General features: G+C 38.6%; 1 protein-coding gene across 1 annotated transcript in view; it reads right to left on the minus strand.

Moving 5' to 3' along the window:
* The window catches only part of NET1 (neuroepithelial cell transforming 1), a 99,799-nt gene extending 85,404 nt beyond the window's left edge, over positions 1-14,395 (minus strand). The window contains exon 1 of the mRNA XM_027858960.1: positions 14,098-14,395. Coding sequence (XP_027714761.1) covers positions 14,098-14,264 — 167 coding nt within the window. The 5' untranslated portion in view covers positions 14,265-14,395. The remainder of the gene's footprint in view (positions 1-14,097) is intronic.
* Positions 14,396-14,626: the final 231 nt, after the last annotated feature.

Consider the following 14,626-nt stretch of genomic DNA (forward strand, 5'->3'; position numbering starts at 1 on the left):
CAAAGTGTGACACAGAGACACAATGTGAGACTACACTGTTGGAAAAATGGCACCAATAGACTTGTTTGATATAGGGTTGCCATAAACTTTTAACTTGTAAAAAATTGCATCTGTGAAGTACAATAAAGCAAAGCACAACAAAACAAGGTATGCCTGTATAGGAAAATTGCTCAGAACTTCTGAATACTGAAAATGAAACACCAATTTAAAGAATACATAAATTGAGGGGCAGCTAGGTGGAGCAGTGGGTAGAGCACCGGCCCTAGAGTCAGGAGGACCTGAGTTCAAATTCGGCTTCAGACACTTGATACTAGCTGTGTGACTGTAGGCAAGTCACTAAACCCCAATTGCCTCATCAAAAAAATAAAAATAAAAAATAAAAAATAAATTTAAAAAAAGAATACATAAATTGCCTCCAGAAAAAAAACAAAAAACAAAAAACCTTAAGGCTGAAAACTCCAAGACATATAGTGGTTAAATTTAACAATTAATTTCAGAAACAACAAATTATGTAAGTGATCAGGAGAAAAACTTTCAAGAACAGAGGCAAGAAAATTCAAATAACAGATTATTCTGGACCTACCAAGAAACACAGGAGGGAATAGAATAACGTGTTCAGGATATAGCCAAGGCTGAGCTTATCTGAGCTTAAGTATAAATGAAAAAAAGATGAATGTTCAATGATAAAGAGGCACTTGAAACATTCTTAAAAAGAAAGCCATACTAAAAGAGATTATTTGCTTCTTGAATATCCCAGACAACAGAAATACAGCAGGAACAAATGATTACAGCAAGGAAAGCAATTAGCAACAGAGTGACAACAGAAAGACTAGTAAAAAGACAGGTTTCTTAATGTACCCAAGGAGACAGGGTGAAGTGGAGGTGGTAGAGAAGCCAGCTTGGGGCATTATGGAAAGAATCTTATAACCCTTGGTTAAGGTAAATTAACTCTTTTTGTGGGATTGCATTACCTTTTGAGGGTGTATGGAAGGTGGGAAGGAAGACAGAGGATAGAGGTACTGTGTGATAAAACTTGTTCAAATCAAAAGCTAGTAGAAATAATGGGGAAGTGATTCTTGTCTCTCAAGAAGACAAGTACCTGCAGGAGAGTAGGTGAGGAGGTAGAGAGAAGGGCTGAAAACAGGGAAGGAAGAAGGGAACTTTGTTTTAGAGTGGTAGGAGATTCCATGATGAATGCTCCTATGTGTGAAGAGAAATGTTCTGTGAAGGAGGATGGGGACCCTGCCTTGGGCATTGTCTTTAAGGATTTGGTGCTTGAAAAGCCCACTGTCCTGCCTCAGGAGAAGGGTAGTTATTATCTCTTGGGGCAACTACTGCCTGGAAGAGTGGGAGGGCATAGACCAAGGGAGGACACTGTGAGGCAAATGGGGAAATAAGATAAACAAGGTGAGGGTATAGGTCAGTGGTAGATTGTGTAATACAGGACATGTGAGGAAGAAAGAAGGTTGTCCTTCATGAGGTAGCATCCCCATTCCTGCAGGAACTGGTATTTTTCAGGGACTGAGGTACAATGGAAAAGGGGAATCTATAGGGCAAGACTCCTCTTCCTGAGTCCAAATCTTGCTTCATATACCTACTCGCTGTGTGACCCTTGGCAAATCACTTAACCCTGTTTACCTCAGTTTCCTCATCTGTAAAATAAGCTGGAGAAGGAAATGGCAAACCACTCCAGTATCTTTCCCAAGCAAACCCCAAATGGGGTCATGAAGACATGACTGAAGAATAACAACGGGGCAAACTCTATGAGATATCCCAGAATGGATATCTTCGAAATTTTGATTCCTTGAGGAATAAAGGCAATAGAGACATAAGCATAAGAATTACAAATCAGAGCATAAGGGGCTAGAGTAGGCAGAAGGAGTGGATAACAAAAAGAAATCTCTGTAAAGGGATACAAAAAAAAGAAATTAAAAAAACACTGAGTAGGACAAGTTAAGGGGAGAAAAAGAAATCTACTTAACTAACTGAAAGAAAAAAAGAATAGAATTAAATAACCAGTTAAAAGGAGGAAAGAAAAAAGAAGTAATAAGCAAAATTCCAAAGGGTAACAAACAGAAGTGGGTTCATCAGAAGTGAGGGGAAGAAAGTTAGTGGGAGCAGAGTCATCTTAAAAAAAATTAAGCTGAAATAATTGAAGAAACCTAGTGCTGTGTTTACAGTGGAAGAAGGAAAAATCATAACTTAAATAATATTAGACAAATGGAGGAAAATATAAACCTAATTCTCACAGGTTCAAATATGAATGGATTAAACAATCAAATAAAAAAAGTGGCATATTGGACAAGAAAACAAAACCCTACAATCTATTATTTAAGAGAAACTCAAGTGGATAGTGTAGAGTTGAACAGGTTCAATATTTATTGAGTAGTAGACATGGATAGAGTGAACTTCAAAAAAAGAGAGGTTACTGAGTGATGGTGGTAGAGGGAAAGCCTGGAAGTGGCAATGGGAAGCAAGGAGTATTCCAACTCCCCTACCTAGACCAGTGAGTCAGAGGGGAAATGCGTTAAAGTACAAATAGTGCTGGAAAAAATATATATTAAAACAAAGATATTCACAAATTAAAACTGAAAGGATTAAAAAATATTTACAATTCATTAAATGAATCTAAAACAGCAAGAACTGCAATCATGCTTTCTGACAGCAAAAGTAAACACTCAAATATTGCTAGTATTTTATTTAGGATTTTTGCATCAATATTCATTACTGAAATTGGTCTAAAATTTTGCTCTTCCTGATTCAGGTTTCAGCACCATATTTGTTTCATAAAAGGAGGGTTTTTTTGTGTTTTATTAATTTATTTTGATTTATTAACCATCACTTCCATAAACTTTTGAGTTTTAAATTTTTCTCCCCTTCTCTTCCTGCCTCCCTCCCCAAGATGGTGCACAATCTGATAAAGGCTACACATATACATTCCTATTAAACATATTTTCACATTAGTCATGTTGTAAGGAAGAATTAGAACCAATAGGAGGAACCACAAAAAAGAGAAAACAAAACAGAAGAAAAAAAATAGCAAATAGTATGCTTCGATCTGCATTCAAACTCCATAGTTCTTTCTTTGGATGTGGATAGCACTTTCCATCATGAGACCGTTGGAGATACTTGCATTGCTGGCAAAGGCTAAATCTATCAATGTTAGTCATGGAACAACGTGGCTGTTACTGTGTATAGTGTTTTCCTGGTTCTGCTCACTTTGCTCAGCATCAGTCCATGCAAGTCTTTCCAGGTTTTTCTGAAGTCCACCTGCTCATCATTTCCTACAGCACAATAGTATTTCACTACATTCATATACCACAACTTATTCAGTCATTCCACAATTGATGGGCATCCCCTCAATTTCCAATTTTTTGCCACCACAAAAAGAGCTGCTTCATAAAAGGAGTTTGGTAAGACTCCTTTGCCAGTTATTCCAAATAATTTATTTAATATTGGAATTAGTTGATCTTCAAATGTTTGGTAGAAAAAGATATATTCCCTTGTGTTCCCCATTCATTTCTCTCCAGATATCTATCATATCTTGCTTGTCTAAGATTCTAGTCATCTCCTTGACTTCTTTCTTATTTATTTTTTGGTTAGATTTATTTAGTTCTGAGAAGGGAAAGTTGACATCCTCCACTATTATGGTTTTGCTATCTATTTCCACCTGAATTCATTTACCTTTTCTTTATAAATTTGGATGTTATAGCATTTGGTGCATATATGTTTTGAATTGATATCACTTCATTATCTATGGTACCTTTTAACATAATGTAGTTTCATTGATCTTTTAATTAAATCTATTTTAGCTTTAACTTTGTTTGACATCATCACTACCTCTTTTTTTTTTAATATCAGCTGAAATACAGTAAATTCTACTTCAGCCCTTTATTTTTACTTTGTGTCTCTCATTTTTAAATGTCTTTTTTTAAAATTTTTTTTGGGTGGGTGAGGCAATCAGGGTTAAGTGACTTGTCCAGGGTCACACAGCTAGTAAGAGTTAAGTGTCTGAGGCCAGACTTGAATTCAGGTCATCCTGACTCCAGGGCTGGCCACCTACTTGCCCTTTAAATGTGTTTCTTGTAAACAATATATTGTCAGGTTCTAGGTTTTGATCCATTCTGCTGTTTCCATTTTATGGGTAAGTTCATTCCATTCACATTCAAAGTTACAATTACCTGTCCCTCCATCCTATTTCTCCTCACTATTTCTCCTTCTCTTTTTACCTTGTCCCTCCTCAGAAGTCCAGTTTACTTCTGACCATAGCCTACCTAATCTGCATACTCTTCTAAGAGTCTTATCCACATGACCTTCTATTTTTCTCTAAGTTAAGAAGACCCTAGATATATGTGTTATTCCCTCTTTAACTCAGTTCTGATGAAAATAAGGTTCTGGTGCTGCCTGTCCTCTATCCTCCCCTGTAAAAGTTCTTCCATTCATGCCTCTTTTTGCTCCATTTTACTTCTCTCTACCCAATTTTATTTTTTAGGATCATCCCATTACTATCAACTCAAACCCAAGCCCTCTATCTATGCATACTCTTTCTAACTAGCCTAATAATAATAATAACATTGTTAAGAGTTACAAATATTGTTTTCTCATACAAAACAGCAAGCAGTTTAATCTTATTAAATTCCTTATGATTAGTCTTTCATGTTTACCTTCTTATGTTTCTCCTGATTCTTGTATCTGAAAATTAAATTTTCTGTTCAGTTTTGGTCTTTTCTTCAAGAATGTCTGAAAGTCCTTTAATTAATTATATATCCATTTTTTCCCTTGTAGGATTACAACTCAGCTTTGCTGGGTAGGTTATTCTTGGTTACAAAAACAGCTCCTTTGTTGTTCAGAATATCATATTCCACAGCCTTCAGTCTTTTTACTATAGAAGCTGCTAAATCTTGTGTCAAACCTGACTGTAATTCCACCATATTTGAATTGTTACTTTCTAGTTGCTTGTAATATTTTCTCCTTGATCTGGGAGCTTTGAAACTTAGCAATAATGTTCCTGAGAGTTTCCATTTTGGAATTTCTTTCAGGTGGTGATTGGTGGATTTTTCCTATTTCTATTTTATCCTCTAGTTCTAAAACTTTAGGGCAATTTTCCTTAATAATGTCTTGAAGTATGAGGTCTAAACTCTTTTTTATTTATCATAACTTTTAGGTAATCCAACAACTCTTGTATTATTTCTTTTTGATCTGTTTTCCAGGTCAGTTGTTTCTCTAATGAGATATTTCACATTGGCTTCTATTTTTTCATTGTTTTGATTTTGCTTTATTATTTCTTGATGTCTTATGAAATCATTAGCTTCTCGTTGCCCAATTCCAATTTTTAAGGAGTTATTTTCTTCAATAAGTTTTTGGACTTCTTTTTTCCAGTTATTTAAAATTTTCTCACAGTACTCCTTTTTTTCCCCAATTTTTCCTCTACCTCTCTTATTTAATTTTTAAAGTCCTTTTTAAGCTCTTCCGTGAATTCTTTTTGGGCTAGTGACCATCTCACATTTTTCTTTGAAGTTTTACAAGTAGCTGTTTTGACTTCTTCTGAGTTTGAACCCTAATCTTCTCTATCACCATAGTAACTATTTATGTTCAGGGTCTTTTCCTATCATTTACGAATTTTTTTAAAATGGCCTGTTTATTAGTTGTTTATTTTATGTTAGGATAGGGATCTGTTCCTGTGGTGTAAAGGATATCTCAGGCTTCAGTTTTTTCATGTTGTTTTCAGAGGTATATCTGTGGGTCTTTAGCTTTTACTGCTCTTCCAGTTCAAACCTTGGTTTATGAGTGACCTCAGATGCGCCTCTCCAGCCCTAAGACACAACCAGGGCCCCTCTGAACCAACATCACCGCGAACACTTTCCTTCCCCATAGTCCCTGAAACACATCACTGGTCTCTGCTTTCCCTAAGCTGCAAGCTTCAGTTCGTCCCTCTGCCCTGCAAGCAGCCCCAACTAGTTCTCTACGTCCAGTGCCCCACCCTTCTGCTCCTGCACTTACTGGCCATCGCCACAGCCAGGGACCAGACTGGTCAGTACACCTGGGCCCTGCATCCAGTGTCAGCAGAGGGCCCTGTTATCTTCCTTGGGACCTCCTCCCCCAGGGCAAACAACACCCAAACAGCCACTTACACAGCTGACCCCCAAGCCTGCTGCTTACTGACACAGCAGCATCTGTACTTCACTCCCAGTCAGGTCACCCTGGTAGGTCAGATCTTTCAACATTCTTCCAAATTGTTAGGCTAGATGACTGCTTTAGCTCCACTTTTTACTATTTCTGTCACTCTAACATTCAATTTGAGGCACTGTTTTAAGTTATTTGGAGGGGAATCTGGGAGAGCTGAGTAACTTCCCAGTTTATTCTACCATCTTTCCACAAATTCTCAACCATAAAATGCATTTCTGCATCCAACTATGTGTGTGAGTATATATGTATGTATGTATGAATGTGTGTGTATGTGTATTCTTTCCTCCTTTGCCTACTTCAGATGAAAGGAAAGTTCAAGTGTTGACTTCTGCCCCCATCTTTTCCTTCTTGCTTGTAGTAATCTACTCCCATACACCAATTATATGAGAAAAATTTCCCTCACACTTCCTCTTGCTTTCCCCCCTTATTGAACTCCTTTGCTCCTCCCTTTCTTTTCTTCTTTTTAACACCATAAAATACCAAGAGAGAAACATTAGATGTTAAAACCAGTTTAAGGCAAATTTGACAAAAGACACAACTAATCAAAGTCATCTTGCGGCCATTTAAAAATAATGAAAGGATGGGGCAGCTAAGTGGCACAGTGGATAGAGCACCGGCCCTGAAGTCAGGAGGACCTGAGTTCAAATCCGGCCTCAGACCAAACACTTGACGTGTACTAGCTGTGTGACCTTGGGCAAGTCACTTAACCCCAATTGCCTCACCAAAAAAAAAAAAAAAAAAAAAAGAATAATGAAAGGATGACAAAAAATAGAGGGAAAAAGTAAAACATCTGCAAAGGGATTTTATAACAAACTTTTTCACCATTAAGAACAATCAACAGTCATCACACTTAGACTCTAACAAAACATTCCCAGATATGCTTATAGAGAAGGAGGTAGAAATGGCACTAAAGAGAATAAAGAGGGGAAACCAACTGGATCCAATCTAAAGTACATAAAGAAGATTCTTTCAGGGGTCAATACAATTGTGGAGCTTTTGCAAGAATGCTTCACAAGTTATCTTTATTAGGCAAAGATATCAAAGGTGTCAGAAAGTCTTGAAATTTCTTTTCCAACCAGTTGTAGTCCTCTAGACTTCTATATGCTGCTACTCCCCCACCCCCCTGATCCTCCCAGGAAGCTCATCACATCAACCCTCATCAGTAGCCCCTGTGGCCTCTTCCTTCCTCTGATAGGAGAGGATGGAGGGTGAAGATGAGAGAGCTCCTCTCAGATCTTAACATTAAAGGAACCAGGCCAGCTACCTCTTCATTTACCATCTGGCTGCACTCCTCTAGGCTTTATCATGCTTCCATCTCATACCTGACCCTCTTCAACTTTTTTTTATGTATAGTCTATCTCCAGTAGATTATGCATTGAGGGCAGGGACTATCTCATCTGGCCTTTCTTTGTATCACTGTTGCTTAGCACAGTGTAAGCAAAGAGTAAGCACTTAATAAATATTTACTGACTATTAATACAAGAAGAAATCAATTAATATCACATCAACAACTACCAACTTATTTGACTACTTTCCCATATATGTAAAAATTTCATGTAAATCATGCATACACAGATCAAAGGTATCCTTGATGAGGTAATATGGTAGTAAGGAACAAGCAGGCTTTCTCAGGGGACTGTCTGATTCCCTTAAAAGGATGTCAAGATAGCAGGGAGATCTACCATAAAGTGTGCGTGCGTGCGTGTGTATGTGTGTGTGTGTCTGTGTATTTATATACACAGACACACACACATATTCCTTTGTATGTATGCATATATTCCTTTTCCTTGGGAAAATAAAATTTATATCTACTAGTCCAATCTGTACTTGGCAAAACTATACACCTGAATCCAAAACACATATTTAACATATACATTAGGTCAATGCATTGTTGATGGAGTTGTGAATTGATCCAACCATTCTGGAGAGCAATCTGGAACTATATCCAAAGGTCTATGAAACTATGCATACCCTTTGACCCAGCAATAGCACTACTAAGTCTGTACCCCAAAGAGATCATAAAAAAGGACCCACATTTACAAAAATATTTATTGCAGTTCTTTTTGTGGTGGCAAAGAATTAGAAATTGAGGGGACGCCCATCAATTGGGGAATGGCTAAACAATCTGTGGTATATGAATGTAATGGAATCCTATTGTTATATAAGAAATGATGGGCAGGTAGATTTCAGAAAAACCTGGAAAAACTTACATGAACTGATGTTGAGTGAAGTGAGCAGAATCAGGAGAACACTCTACATAATAACAGCAACATTGTGTGAGGATCAACTGTGATAGACTCAGCTCTTCTCTGCAATACAATAATCTAAGACAATTCCAAAAGACTCATGATGGAAAATGCTATCCATATCCAGAGAAAGAACTATGGAATATAAATACAGATCAAGGCATGCTATTTTCTCTCTTTTTTTTCTCTTTTGTTCTAATTCTTCTTTTACAACATGACTAATGTGGAAAGATGTTTAATATGATTGTACATGTATAGCCTATATCAGATTGCATGCTGTCTTGGGGAGGGGGAAAAATTTGGAACTCAAAACCTTATAAAAGTGAATGTTGAAAACTAAAAATAAATAAAAAACCAACCAAACAAACAAACAAAAAAAGAAAACCCCAATACATTAGTTAAACATCCACGTTTCCTGCTCTAGAGTAACAGTATTCAAACTTTTTTGATTGTGTACTATTAGCTACAATTTTTTTTTTCTCAGTGGAAATTCTGCTGGGATGAAGAGAATTTTCGCATGGCATCTAGGCAGCTGTTTGAGCCCAATAACCCTGAAAGGCCAGTGCCTAGTTCAGAAGGGCTATGATTGGAGCTTTCTGGATGCAGACAAAAGGGAGAGTTGGATTGTGAAGGGCAGATGTAGTTATGTTGGAAGGAACGAAATAAGCACTTATTAAGTGTTTACCATGTACTAAGCTTTACAAATACTATCTCATTTGATCCTCATTACGGCCCTGGGAAGTAGGTGATATTATTATCCCCATTGTACAGATGAGAAAACTGAAGCAGAGGGAGGTTAAGTAACTTGCCCAGGGCCACACAGCTAGTGTCTGAGGCTGAATGTGAACTCACATATCCTAACTCCAGGGCCATACCTGATCTATAGCCTTGCCTAGTGGATAGGCACCCTGATCTGTGCTCCTTGATAAAACCACTCCTTGGGGATCAAGCCACAGCCAGGTCTAGCCCACGTGTTGGAGGAACACTCCACAGATACCCATATTTGGAAGGAGTAAAGGAACGTGCTAGCTACTCTCACAATCTCTGTATTATTTTACCTGACATGAGATAGTGAAAAGCATATAAGAAAAAGTAAATAGATATTCACTGAAGAATGAAAGATGAAAAGGCTAGTGGCTTTAACAAAACTCTACACGTTTCAATGAGATAATCTCTGAAATCACTTGAAAAACCATAAAGCCCTACATTAGAGTACTAGGCTTAGAGTCAAGATATCTTAGCTTCAAACTGTATTTTTCACATTTACTAAACTGTGTGACCCCAAGTCACTTTATCTCTCAAAGGCATAGTTTCCTCATCTGTAAAATGGGCATAATAATACTATCAAAACTTGGCTAACAGAGTAAGGCTTAAATGAGATAATTAATGTAAAGTACTTTGGAAACTTTAAAATGCTATAAAAATGTCAACCAATTAATAATCAGTTATTATTATTGCTCCCCATTTCTTTGTCCCATGGACTGAAAAGTATTGATATCTGAACCTGGTACTGAAGGGGAAAAGAAATCTTACATCTATAAATACCACTCTGTACCACTTATAAAATTTCTATAAAAACAGCATCAAAGAATTTCAGAGTTAAAAAGGACCTCAGTGACCATCTAAGTGCAACCTATACACAAAGGGAACCCCCAATATAACATACCATAGTAGAAGCAGTCCAGGACCCAAGAGTCTTAAGAATAGCAGCAACTACCAGCCACCAGTCCCATCCCCCAGCCATTTTCCATGTGGACAAACCCTATAAAAACTTAAGAAGGCAATTGTCTGTGCAGGTACTATAGCTCCTCAACACCCACAGCTACTTAAGATTCAAAAAAGAAAGTTCTTGACACCAAACTCCTTGGCACCGTCAATGATTCTGTGTCAGAAACGGAATGTCTTCTTAGTGGAAATGACACTAAGGTAGACAGATCCATTACTACTGGCATTGGTACTGTAAGGGCCACTGGGCCTTTACCCTTTGGTATGTGTTATCACCTCCTGTTTAACTATGACCTGCTAGAGAGCAGGAACTACCTTAACCTGTCTATCTGTATCCTTAACCCTTATCACAGTGATTGGCACATATTATGTACTTAATATTAATAAACGCTTTTTCATTCATTCATGAGTCCAACCATGAGGAACCTTCTTAGGAAGTTAACTCTATAACTTCCCTGACAAGTGGTCATCCAGTTTCTGAAGGCTTCTAGTGAGGATTTACATACCACCAGCAACTGAGCAGGATTTGGAGTCATGTATTCCAACCTCCCAACCTCCTCATTTTACAGAGGAGGAAAATAAGGCCCAGAGAAGTGATGGAATTTATCCAAGGTCACTCAGGTAAATGGGTATAGAAGCTGGAATTGGAACCTAGGTCCTACAATTCCAAATCTAGCTATCTTTTCACCACACCCCACTCCATTCTACTTTTGGATCTCCCTAAGCTAATATGAAGTTTTCCTTATATGGAACCTTATCTAGGCCTCGGTTTACTCATGTGTAAAAAAGGGTCCTGGATCAGATGACATGTCCCATTCTGCTTTAAGTCTTCTATTCCATAAGATGATAGGATCATAGAGCTGGAAGAGGAAGTTAAGAGGTTAAGCCTAATCCCCTCATTTTACAGTTGAGGAAACAAAAGCCCAGAGAAGTGAAAGGATTTACCTAAAGTCACTCATCTTCCTAAACTGGAAGTTTTTCTTTATATGGAACCTTCTTTGGGCCTCAGTTTCCTCATATGTAGAAAAGAGGTACTATATATTAGAAATAAAAAAATAAATGGAGCTTTTCTTAAGATGTTAAGTAGCATCTATCTAAAACCAAGAGCAAGTATTATCTATAATGAGGGTAAACTAGAAGCCATTCCAATAAAATCAAAGGTGAAGCAGGGATGTCCATTATCATCACTATTGTTCAATATTATATTAGAAATGCCAGTCATAGCAAAAAGACAAGGAAAAAAAATGGAAGGAATACAAATAGGCAACAAGGAAACAAAGCTATCACTCTTTGCAAATGATATGATGACACTTAAAGAACCCTAGAGAATCAACTGAAAAACTAGCTGAAACAATTTATAACTAGCACAGCTGCAAGATATAAAATAAACCCATATATAACATCAGCATTTCTATATATTACTAACAAAATCCATCAAGAAGATATAGAAGGAGAAATTCCATATAAAATAACTGCAGACAATATAAAATAACTTGGGAGCCCACCTGCCAAGACAAACCCAGAAACTATATGAACATAATTATGAAACATTTTTCAAAAAAAGTCAGATCTAAACTGGAGAAATATTAATTGCTCATAAGTAGGCCAAACAAATAAAATAGAGCATCAATACTTCCTAAACTAATTTACTTATTTAGTGTCATATCAGTCAAATTACCAAAGAATTATTTTATAGAGCTAGAAAAAATAGTAATGAAATTCATCTGGATGAACAACAGTTAAAAATATCAAGGGAATCAATGACAAAATAAATGTTAAGGAAAGGTGGCCTAGCAGTACCAGATTTCAAACTATATTACAAGGCAGTAGTCATCAAAACAATCTGGTACTAGCTAAAAAAAAAAGTGTTGGATCAGTGAAATAGATTTAGGTATACAACATACAGTAGTAAATGACTATGGTAATCTTGTTGTTGTTCAGTCATGTCAGACTCTTCACGTCCCCCTATGTGGTTTTCTTGGCAAAGATACTGCAGTGGTTTGCCATTTCCTTCTCCAGTGAATTAAGTCAAATAGAGGTTAAGCGACTTGCCGAGGGTCACATAAATAATGAGTATCTGAGGCTGAATTTGAACTCAGGTCTTCCTGACTACAGATCCAGTGCTCTACCCACTGAGCTACCTTGTTGCTTCCATTACAGTGATCTAGTATTTGATTAACCCAAAGATCCAAGCTTTGGCGGCAAGAACTCACTATCTGACAAAAATTGCTGGGAAAACTGGAAAGCAGTTTGGCAGAAACTAGGCGCAGACCAACTTCTCACACCATATACCAACATAATGTCAAGATGGTATCATAAGCAAATTAGGGGAGCATGGAAAATTTTACCTGTCAGATCTATGGGTAAAGGAAGAGTTTATGAACAAAGAGACAAAGAAGATCACAGGACATAAAGTGAATAATTTTGATTACATAATATTAAAAAGGTTTTTGCCAAAATTAGAAAGAAAACAGGACACAGGGAAATTTTTTTCTCTGATGAAGCCCTCATTTCTCACATATGTAGGGAACTGAGCCAAATTTATAATAAGAGTTATTCATTTATCAATTGATAAATGGTTAAAGGATATGAACAGGTAGTTTTCAGAAGAAATCAAATCTACTAATAGTCATATAAAAATGCTCTAAATCATTATAGTTTAGAGAAATGCAAATTAAAAACAACTCAAATCTATCAGGTTGATTAACATGATAGAAAAGGAAAATGACAAATGCTGGAAGAGATGTAGAAAAATAGGGACACTAATGCACTATTAGTGGAGTTGTGAACTGGTATAACCATTTTGGAGGACAATCTGGAACTATATCCAAATGGCTATAAAACTATACATACCCTCTGATCCTGCAATACCACTACCAGGTCTGTATACCAAAGAGAGTAAAGAAAAGAGGAAAGGATTTATATGTGCAAAAATATTGATAGCAATTCTTTTTTTGTGGTGGTGAAGAACTGGAAACTGAGGGGATGTCCATCAATTGGGGAATGGCTGAATAAACTGTGGCATATGATTATGATTGGAATACTATTGTGCTATAAGAAATGACAAGGAGGGTGGTTCAGAAAAACCTGGGGAGACTCATATGAACTGATGCAAAGTGAAGTGAGCAGAACCAGGAAAACACTGTACACAATAACAGCAATATTTTAACAATGATCCACTGTGAATAACTTGGTTACTCTGATCAAAATATTGATTCAAGATAGTTCCAAAGGACTCCTGTTGAAAAATTTTACCTCCAGAGAGAGAACTGATTAACTCCCAGTGCACAGTGAGGCATACTTTTCTCATCTTCATTTTTCTTGTTTTTTTTTGCAACACGGTTAATATGGAAACATAGTCTGCATGACTTCACTGTGTATAAATGATATATTGTTTACCTTCCCAATGAATGGGGGAGGGGCGAGAAAGAGGGGGAGAATTTGGAACTCAGAGTTTTAAAAAAAATAATGCTAAAATAAAGTGTAATTTATAAAAAGTGAGTCCTGGATCAGATAAAAGACATGTAAGGTTCTATTTGCTCCAAGTCTTCTATTTCATAAGATCATAGGATCATAGGATCATAGAGATGGAAGGAACCTCAGAACCTTTCATTTTGCAGATGAGGAAACTGAGGCTGAGAAAAGCTAAGCGACGCGCTAAGCGAGGATCACACAGCTGCTAGGTGTCCACGGCAGAATCCAAACCCAGGTCTGGACAATTCCCAGCTCAGCACGCCGCCCACTAGGCCACGCGGCCTCTAGGACGGGCTGCTTCCATTCTCCAGGGTCGGCCGGGGCCTCCTCCCCCTCAGGCCCCCAGGGCAGGCGAGGAGGGCCGGGCAGAGGTCCCGGCCTAAACGTAAACAAGCCTCCCCCCCACCCTCACTGGGTCCGTGGCCGCCCCCACCCTCCACCCCAGACCCTCCTCCGAGGCTCCCACCTCCTCCGCTGGTCAGGCCCCGAGGCAGGATCGTCCGGCCGGGCCTCCGTCTCGTCGGCGCTTTTCGTCCGAGACCCGGCCGCTCGGCTGCCGCGCCTCCGAGGCGGGGGCTGCTCGGGCTCCAGGGCCGGGCTCTCCGCCGCCGCCGCCGCCGGCTCCAGCTCCATGGCTGTGGGAGAAGGACGGGAGGCAAAAGGAGAGATCTCGGGGAGGGGGCTCACCAGGGCTGGGGGGAGCGGAAGAAACTAGGGGCCGGCCTGAGGCCTCCGCTGAGGGAAAGGGGTTTCTGTCAGGAAGGAGCCGCCATAGTCAACATTAGGGGTTTGAAAAATGGCGGCAGGGCAACAACCAGCAAATCAGCGAGGTCCTGTAAGGCGTTGCTAGGAGACGCAGGAGGCCCCGCCTCCTATTGAGTCGAGTATAACAGGGGGCGGTGCTGTTGCTCCTCTAAGGAGGAGCTCCCCCTTTAAGTTGGGGGGAGGAGAGAGGCAGGAGGGGGAAGGGAAAGAGAGGGAGTGGGAGGAAAGAG

Source organism: Vombatus ursinus, unplaced genomic scaffold (genome assembly GCF_900497805.2).
Source record: "Vombatus ursinus unplaced genomic scaffold, bare-nosed wombat genome assembly UNPS02013950.1, whole genome shotgun sequence".
NCBI lineage: Eukaryota > Metazoa > Chordata > Mammalia > Diprotodontia > Vombatidae > Vombatus > Vombatus ursinus.